Source organism: Panonychus citri, unplaced genomic scaffold (genome assembly GCF_014898815.1).
Source record: "Panonychus citri isolate SS breed McGregor unplaced genomic scaffold, ASM1489881v1 Contig00034, whole genome shotgun sequence".
Taxonomy (NCBI): Eukaryota; Metazoa; Arthropoda; class Arachnida; order Trombidiformes; family Tetranychidae; genus Panonychus; species Panonychus citri.
Genome location: NW_026515439.1, coordinates 71,166 through 81,643, shown reverse-complemented (window position 1 = coordinate 81,643; position 10,478 = coordinate 71,166). Strand labels below are relative to the sequence as shown.

Below are 10,478 nucleotides of genomic sequence, written 5' to 3'. Positions count from 1 at the left end.
GAAATTATTTGTTACATTTTCTCGCCATGATTAAGGAATTGAACTTTTATATCAACTTGTTATTAATTTTCCTCTGATTGTCCTTCACACCAAGATAACTAAATTGAAATGGAAAACGTGATCCAATTGTTAGTACCAACAAAAGCTTGAACTTGAAATTATTCAATTATCGTCAATTGAATTGATCCAATGCCTGAAATGAGACAAGACAAGAAGATACAATTAAAAATGTTATTATTATGATGTAACATTTAGCTGATTAACTTTTGAGTTAACCATAGTTTATGAATAAAATATAATTGAATAATTGATTGTTGGTATTAAGATGTTAATACCATGTATTAATAGATGATGGAAAAAGTTTGGATTTAGATTGATGAATTACTCATTGAATAGTTAATCAATTCTGAGATTAATGAGAAATCACATCCGCTGATATACTTAACGATCGTTTTTAAATATTAATTAAAAGGACAAATGAAAGAAAAAGAGTCATTGGTCCGATTGATTGACAATTAATTGATCACCAAGGGATTTGCTTCGAATTGAGTTCACAGGAAATGATTAAAATTGGAATAGCAATTCAATTGGAGATACAATGTTTACCATCGAGTCAAATGTTGGCCATTATTTTTTTCTTCTTCTTCTTTTCCAACATGAGAATTTATATCAAACATCATAAAGATTATTATCATCAAATCAGAATCAGAATGAACTTGATGATAACTTTATCATCATTTCACATCAATAGATTCAGGGAATGAAATAAGACGTTCGGGATGAATTTTCGAGTTACGAAGAGAGAAAATGATGATAAGTTTTCGGGATTTTCTTTTCTCTCCAGTTTCTTTTTACCTTCAACAGGTAAAGTTCCATCGTCTTTGCCATCATCATTTCTTCATCTCCATTGATTCAAGTAGACATTAAATTTAAGTAAATAGTTGGAGTGAAAAAGAAAAAGTAAAGATGAGGATGAGGATGAGGATGAATAGAAATCAAATATTCTGATTGCAGAGTAACAGTTTAAATTGAAGTTAGTGTTGACTTTTTTTTTTACTCCAAGTTATCAGGAAGAAGATGAAGTTTGCAAGATAAATTTCATGGGGATAACGATGATAATCATGATGATCTGTAAGATATTATCCTGTCGTTTGTGATCCTTGACTTTTCCAAATGTTTATTTGTCTTTGATTCTCCTTTTTTTCTCATTTGCTTGGTTAATCTCAGATTATTCTGAACTTTTCTCTCTCACTTTCTCCCTGGTTTCGTCTCAATGTTTTATAAAGCTTGTTGTATTTATATAATCATTTCTGTGTAATAAGTTTCACAATTTGAACCTCAAGATATTAGAGGTTTACCTTTGATCAAATTAACTTCTTGCTTCATTACCATCCAAGTTAATCCACTAGAGGCTATTTTAATTGTCCTAATGGCTTTTTTTACGTTTCAATTGCTTCTTTGTAATTTTATAGCTTTTGATTGTTGTTCGCCAGCACTTTCAAGTGTGTAATCGGAGTGTTTGTAGAAAATAAGAGAAATAAAAAAATCGTTCCGTTGCTAATCATATTACTAATATGATTCCAAGTTGTATCTTAATGATGATGATGAAATTTTGTGTTATGATTTCTTTGATTTAATCCATTTTTTTCTTCTTCTTCTTCTTCTTTCTTTAATCTTATTCCTTTGGAAAAGGTTGTAAGCTTTATGGATTTGCTGGTGGCCTTTCAGGGACAGTTACGATTATGTCAATAACAGCGGTTACTTTTGAACGTTATCTAACAATTAATCATCAGAACTTTTCTCAACCATATTTTGATTATCGAGGATCAATTGTGTTGATTATCCTTCTTTGGTTGTATTCGTTTATGTTTACAATTCCACCCATATTTGGTTTCTTTAACAATTATATACCAGAAGGACATTTGACAACATGTTCATTTGATTATGTGTCAACTAAATTGAGTCAAGGCTTTTGTTTTCATCTTTTTCCTTGGAGCTTGGGTAATACCATCAATTATAATTATCGGCTCTTATGTTGGCATCTATCGAGCGACCCATCGTTCATCAGCTCGTTTTGAAACTTATGCCACAAAATCAGTTCCAAGTCCAACTTTAAACGATCATCACAGTAACAATCCTAGTCAACATCATTCGAGTAACCGAAATGGTACCAACATTTATAACGAAAACTCCAGTAACAATAGTAACAGTAGTGGTACTAATAATCCAACCAATGGTAACATAAATAATAATATAATGATTCAACAGCGAACCCAACACCGAATTAGACTTGAACATCGTCTCGTTAGAACCTCAATGGCTTTAATTACACTTTGGATGATCACCTGGACACCCTATGCAGTTGTCTCTCTAATTGGTATAATTAATCCTCTTCTATTAACACCAACCATGGCCATGTTACCGGCAATGTTTGCCAAAACCTCAGCGGTAATGGATCCCTTTGTTTATGGTTATCTTCATCCGAGAATTAAGTTTGAGGTGAAGAAGCGTTTTTTTAATTGTTGCGTTAAATCATTTCAAAGGTCATCCTCCCTGCGGTCATCGTTACCAAGTAAAACATCAACATCTTCAAATAGATGGCAAAAAATAGCTAAATTTTAACCTCTATCATCATTAAAACAAACATGAAGACACAGAATTTAAATCAACACCAATTTCCAAGATACATTTACCCTTTTAGATTAAAACACTTTCCAAAATGTAAATACACCAATTAATCCATAGCATTGGCTATTATAGTACCACCACAAGTTCAATAGAATTTAATTTTCTCATCAATTAATTTAAATCTAATTACAAGAGGATTAAAAACAATTCAAATTAACATATCAACAAATTTTAAAGAAAATCAATCGATAAAAAAAAAGAAGGGAATCAGGGTCGTATTAAAATCTCATCTTTTTGTTGGAAGAAAATTTTTTCTCTCAACAATTAACTTAATTATCTGTTGATAATTTTTCTTTAATTGTCCAGGATTATATTAGAAGTGATTAAAGTTGATATATTATATGATAATTATTTAGATGATAACGATATTTATGTAAAACTAATTGAAATGGTGAAAAGAAATTAAATAATTGAACTAATTGTTATTCAAAATTATTTTTGATCTTTACAAATAAATTGTCACAATTAAAACAAATAAAATTAAAATTCACATAATTTTTTGCAAGATTAATAATTAAACCGTTTGTTTATTTTGGCTTCACATTTGAATCTGTTTGTTTAATTGTTTTGGAAAACATTTACAATCAAATTTAATTGTTCAATTTTCCTTTTGTGTCCAGTGATCAATAATTTACAAACAATTAAAAGGTGTTACAATCAGTTAATAATCAATAGAAAGGGGGGTTTTGTTTGCAACAATTAGATTAAATTGTTTTCAATGGAAATTATTTCAGTTTAATTAGGGAGAGAGTCAAACAATTTAAGTGTATAAAATGATTTAAATATTGATAAACATAATCAATAGTTAAGATAATGATGATGTTTAAATCAAATTTGATTAATATATTAGAAACAATTAAAATTTTCTCACCTTCCATATTACCAAGTAAATTAATAATTAGCAATGATTCAAGTTAATCAATCAATCAAATTGTTTAGTTGATTGTGATTTAGAAAATGATGAAAAAAAATGATGATTTATGTCAATTAGCATTACGATCACAGTTTTTGAGGTAATTGTAGTTAATTAAATTGTGATTTTAAAGTTGTAGAAAGAAGTGTTTAAATTGTTTGTAACAATTGATTTTCTTTTTCATCTGATTTGTGTATAAAATTTTGTTGGATAGTAATTAGTTAATTGTTTGGTTTGTCAATCCTTCTTTAGGGAAAACTGGATGATCAATCAATTTAGGGAATGATAATAAATCATGAAAAGTTAATATGATGATGGTAAAAAATCAAGACAATCAAAGTTGATTAAAAGGAAGTTAAAACAATTAAAAATATGATCAAGATGATGACGAGGTTTGTTTTTTCTTAAAGGAAATTAACAGCTAATTGTAAACAATCAAAGGGAATTGATGAGTAATGTATAATTGATAATACTGATTCTTAGTAATCATCATGGTAAATTGTTGATTAGTTGAAAGTTTTTGTTGTCGATTGACTGGATTTTCATTCAAACAGGATTAATTTTGCTCATTCATAATAAGATGAATTTAGTAATTGTTTGTAAATCTTTTTTTTTGGTCATTATTGGATTTAGTTAAATGATGTTGGAGGAAATTCTTGTGATAAATTATTTTCATTGTCATTTTGATGCCACTGGTTAAGATAAGATTGGAAAAGTGACCTTCCGTTTTCGAGAACAGATTGAACATTATGTCGACGAATATAAGAATCAAAATAAACAGCGATCTCATTACAATCAAATCCGGAAGAGATTATTTTATCTCGATGTTGAAGTAATATGGTGAGACAAAGGAACAACATAAATGCATTGGATGAACCCAATTCAGTGGGTGAGGGTAAAAGGGGTTTATCATCATTGATGTTTCCATTATTGGTGTTTTTCATTTTGTCGTTATTAATATCGACATTATTTGTATTGTTATTTGATGGTGATGAAGATGAAGATGAAGATGGTGGAGGTGAATGATTTGATTCGTTGGTTGATGATCCATTTGAATTAAGAATAACAAGTGATGAACATGAAGATGAATCAGATTTGGCTCCGTCCAGGGTTCCACCAAAAGCTGAATGAACTTCCGACATGAGGTCAGATGGATCAGAACCCGAACCATATCCTTCGGATCTTTCCTTTTCTAAACCTTGAGTATTACTGTTTCGTGATCCTAAAAGTGCACCCGCTTCAGCGGTATCACTGTTCGGTGTAAGTCCAGCAGTATTGAGATGATGACCTGAACCAGTGTTACTAGAGCTTCCTTCTAGTATGACTAATCCACTGTTTGATGATCCGGCACAGTCATTGATGTTAATTGTGTTGATCAGATTAGTTGTTTCACCATTTTGGGTGGGAGACCCTGGTGTTATGGTGAAATTTTTGAGACATTCATAGGAAACACTGCGAGCTAATCCCCGAGGGATAATCCAATCTTGTTGATGATTATTAGCCCGAGAATCGGTATACTCTCCATTACAATGGACAATCAGATCTTGTTCACAATCGGTTTCAACTTCATGAGTTGAGGTATTAACATTATTGGGATAAACAAATGAACCCGAATGAAATGATGAAGGTGAACTTGGTTCACTATTATCCCGTCCAAAACTACCCAAACTATTTCCACCACCAGTTTGACCGCTACCACCACTCGAGCCTAACCGACAAAATAAACGACGCCTTTGTTGACATCGTAATCTGACCGCAGCTGAAGACGAGCTAGAAGATGAAGATGTTGAGGTATTATTTTCACCACCTTTGATTCCCGCTAATCCACCAACTCCATGGATTCCACCTCTTAAATCGTGATGATTAACTGTTGCTGATGGATCTCCATCTTCCTCAATATCAACAGATGAATTTTTAGAGGAACCACCGACTGATTCAAAGCTGGTTAATCGGCGACAATCACCATCACTGTCAATGCTGAATCCTTTGTCAATCATTTTTGGTGGAAAATTGAACGTCTTAGTTATTGATTCTTCCGCGTCCGGTGAATCAATTTCTCTAGAATCGTTGGATAAAATCTTTGGAAGAAATCGAATAGTCCGAAGAGGTCGATTTCCTTTCAATACATGAGGTAAAGAGCTTCGAGTGGTCTGAGTTGATTGGTTCGATGCCGAATTTGAATTAACCTTTACACCATTTGGTGGATTAATGTTTGTATTATGAACATGATTATCTTGGGGCAATATTTTGTTCACTGATGTTATTGTCAATGGTGATGATGATAAATGATTAGATGTTGCTGATGAGGCTGATATTGATGACCTTTGCCGTTGATGATCGATATGATGACTTAAATAGAGACCATTTATCTTTATGGATCCAGAATTTTCAAGATCTCCACATTCAAAAGTTCGAGTTCCAAATTCTGGTAAACTATGGTTCATCAAACTGAACTGATCTCCATACTTGTGATGACCACTACGAGGATAACGACGATTAACAATTGGTATCTTCACATTTCGACTTGAACCGAGTGATGATTTCCGCGATGAGGATTGTTGCTGTTGATTACTCCATTAATCAAATTATTACTTTTTTTATTATCACAATTAGTCTGATAATTACTACTATCAATTCCATTACTGGACTTATTATTACTCTTAATAGCAGAATCGTCTTCATCTTCAGCATCTTCAACATCTCCATCGTTTTCATCTGATGAACCCTGATGGTGATAATTAGATCGAGAGTGATAACCTTTACCCGATGTGGCCAAATTAGTGGCCATATTGGCAAGATCGGCTTCCATTACTAATGCATCTTGAGTTGAACCTTTATCAAGATCATATCGAAATCCTTCATCGTAAAGGGGTAGATCATCAATAGGAACGGGAGGGATTGATGACCAGAGAACTTCTAACATGGTTAGAGCACAATCGAAGGGGAATTCCCGTTTCAACTCAAGAAGAATCCACCGATAGCAGAAGAGTAAATCTTGAGCACCAACTTGTTTTAAGTAAGAGTAAAAATCGCTATCATAATATTGAAGTAGACGAGATAGATAATCAAATTTACAGCTGATCGCTTCACCATCAATTGTGAAATTTTCTCGAAGTCTTAACATTAATCCACAGAAACAAATGTAAGCTTGTGCTTCGTCCTTCATTGCATAAAGTAAAGGTGAGGCCAAATCGGACATTCCCTGACAATATTTAACTCCATGATTTAAGGCAAAAGTGGTTAATATGTTAAGTAAACTGACCACGTTAGGGTTATTATCAAGATCAGCTGATGATGTTGATAAGCTTGAAGATGACGGTGGTAAAGATGATGAATAAAAAGGATGCATACGATCAGTTCGAAGAACATCTTTTCGAACCATATTAAGGGTACTATCGACCGTCTCATCTGAGCCAACCATTGAAGTCCACAGAGTTTTCATTCTATGATATTGTTCCGCTTTCTCCTTGATATATTCATATCGTTGGTTTCCCGTTAAACCCGGAGGGTAAACGTTGAGTAAATGTTTCCAAACGGCTCGACGTAATATCGGGTCAACACCTCGTCGGAATATTGAAATTCGTAATTCTTGTAATGACCTGATTCGACCTTGAGCGTCCAAGTAAGTGTAATATTGTTTCTCATTCAATGGACTTGGATTCGTTTCAATTGGACTTGATGTTGCAGATCGACTAAAAGCCTTGCTAACAATTTTTTCCACCTAAAGTAACAAATAAAAAAGAAACAATTTATTAATGAGAAATTATTATTTCGAAATTAAAATTAACCTTTGAATTGTCATAAAAAAACATAATTGATTTGATTTGATTTATCTACATTCAATTAACATGTGTGTTCGTTGTCTACGACCATTATTGCAACAACAATTATCTGATTGATTATAATAAAACTAATAAATTCTAGAGGCGTCTAGTGACAACGGTACTAATGATCATAAATTACTTCTGAATATCAAATCAAAATTAATCTAATTAATGATTAAAATCAATTGTTTCAATTCAAAGTTACCTTTAACAAAAGGACTTTGACTTGATTTGATTATGTTGTTAATTTGATTTTCAGGTAAGTAAATTATCATAACAAAAGGGTAATAATAATTAAAATACAGGTAAAAATATTGTCGCCTGTAATTTATGTCAACAATTAAAATATAAATATAACGTAAATTTTACAATCAATGTAAAAATAAGTTGCGTAAATTGATTAATTTGATTGAAACATCGCCTTATTTTTTTTGGATAAATTAATGTTTAATCAATCATCAGGTAATTAAAGATAATCAAAAAATGATTAGTGGCTTATGAGGCCAATGGAAAAAAAAGATCACAGAGTGTAAATGATTAGGAAATTAAATCAACACTAGATTAAGATTATTATCATAATTAAGTTGGTAAGATGATTTTTTTGATTAATATGCTCATCCTGGGTTAAGTATTGGTACCCACAAAAAAATCAACAATAAAAGACAACAATTAAAACAATAAAATGGACGAGCCTCTTAATTGTAAACACTAAATTGTAGTTGCTTATCAATGCTTAAGGGGGAAAAGTTAATTGTGATATTAATTTACGATTGTAATATATTGTAAAGACATGGATGATGATTAAATCAATTTTTTTTGTGGTTGATTAATTGGAAGATAATAAAAATTAATCCAGTCAATGTACTTCAAAGGAAAATATGAAAACATTAAATCTCCGATTGAAGGTCAAATACTAATTTAAGAAAATCGGTAAGTGATCAATTGATTGGAGAAAATAATCAGTCCTAATCAGGTTCTTAGAGCAACTTAATTAACATTTGATTTCTAAGAAACTGGACTCATGGATTATCAACTATCGAGATTAAGAAGGTGTGTGTTTTTGTATTAGATTAGATCAACGATCGACGGGGTGGGTTGAATAGCCCATAATCAAGCGGCGAAGTGGAATGTATCAAATCAAATCGATTTATGTTTATATTTTAAGTTTAATCGATTGTGATTATTAAATTATAAGGAGTTAAAGGTTAGTCTTAGGATACTTACTTTGTGGAGAAAAGTATTTGCAACTGAAGTTGTTTGAGTAGCGGCAATTTGAGCGGCACGAGTTAAATCAGCTACGGTAATTATATCCCAATCAGTTAATGAATTTTGTCTCTCAACTATTTTCATCCTGATCATTAGGTAAGGTTTCGATGAATTAAGATAAGTATCATCCAAATTCCAGTCACTTTTGAACGGAACAAACGAATTCAGGTCACGTTTAAGATAGTTCAATAAGAGATCACTAATTGTTAAGGAGGTTATGAGAAAATTAAATTAAATTGAATCAATAATTAGTTATGTAGATATGATTATGATATAATGGTAATTATAACACATGTATTTTGATCACTTATGTATAACAATTAACTCTGTGTATTTTTTACAGTTCAATATACAAGTGAAGGGATTTTACACAATTAACTGGGCTAATTTTGATCAAGAAAAAGTTGTTGTTAATCACGTACACAGTCAAATTGTTTGTTGTGTTTGTTTCAAATCAACTTGTCTCTTTTGATTGCTTACAATTACTATCAAGATCCAATCAGCTGATTAGAAAGTTAATCACAATGGTAATCAACTGATTATAATCACTGATTGAAAATGACGGAAAATATGAAAATATTGTTTACAGTTAGATGACTTTGGATATCAAAGCTAATTTATAATATATTAAATAATTTGAATGAGCTTTAGGAAAAAGTTAATTGTGATTAAATCGCAATTGGAAACTAACAAAAATATCAACACTTGAAACTTTATTCTGAAAATATAATAATTTTTTTGGGAACAATTAATTTTGAGTATACAAAAAACGATAATAATAATACCAATAATCTCAACAATTAACTAAATTGTTATGTTTTTTTCTGTCCAATTAAGATATGATATGTTACAGTATCAAGTCCATAGAGACACAAAAAGATATTTTTTAATTGTTATTTTCTAATTCTAATTGTTTCCATATCGAACAGCAATTTAATTGACAATCAACTAATCAATCTAAGTGATAATATGTTACATACACAGTGATTGTTTTTTATTGTTAAATTACAATCAATAATTAGTTAATTGACCTTTCCCGAAAATTTCACTTTATGATTAAGGTTTAATTGTAAGATAATTAGGAAAAATCGTAAATAACCACAAAAGGATTGATAATCTATGGAAAATAACTATTACTGAATTAGATTAGATTTATAACTGAGGATTAAAAACAAAACAATCAATCAATTTGATACGGAAGCTTGTAAACTGATTTGATTATCTTGTTTGCAATTAATTAATCTAATATTAATTGTTAGGTTTAATTTGTAAAAATAATCTCAAAAGATTTTATTGGAAATGAATGAATAACAATTTGGTAAAAAATTGTTAAAAATCTCAATGGAAACAATTAAAACTCAATCAATCAGGATTCAGGTAGTATTAATTTAGTTGTGATTGTGATTGATAAATAACAAAATCAATGATAATTATCATTTCTCGTTATTTTCCAAAAGTTATAACTAAAATTAGGGGAAAAATCATTGTAATACTAATAAGGAACAGAAGTAAATCAGATTAGATCGGTGGGAAATGATTAACAATCAAATTAATAAATTGTAATTAATTGTCGAAAAAGAAATTATATCAAATAGACCTTGGAAATGTAGATTGGTTTGGAAAAATATTCTATGAATAACCTTGATTATGAGAGTTAATCAACAATTAGTAGGAGATTTCGACTGGACACTATTAAGGGTTGCGATTATTACTATTACGTGACAATTAAGGTAAAGGGAATTGTGTAATAATAATCAAGAGTTACAATCAAATAGTATCTCTAGACT

The 10,478-nt window shown here is 30.6% G+C and overlaps 2 protein-coding genes across 2 annotated transcripts; one reads left to right on the top strand and one right to left on the bottom strand.

The window, feature by feature from the left end:
• The first annotated feature begins 1,368 nt into the window (after positions 1–1,368).
• LOC128397639 (rhodopsin-like) lies at positions 1,369–2,877 on the top strand. Its single transcript, XM_053358379.1, is given in 2 exon segments — positions 1,369–1,960; positions 1,962–2,877. Coding segments are annotated over 2 exon segments (879 nt in total). The 5' UTR covers positions 1,369–1,742; the 3' UTR covers positions 2,623–2,877.
• Positions 2,878–3,120: 243 nt separating this feature from the next.
• On the bottom strand, positions 3,121–9,556 carry LOC128397624 (uncharacterized protein DDB_G0292186-like). Its single transcript, XM_053358363.1, is given in 4 exon segments — positions 3,121–6,155; positions 6,158–7,322; positions 8,650–8,890; positions 9,543–9,556. Coding segments are annotated over 4 exon segments (3,345 nt in total). The 3' UTR covers positions 3,121–4,230.
• Positions 9,557–10,478: the final 922 nt, after the last annotated feature.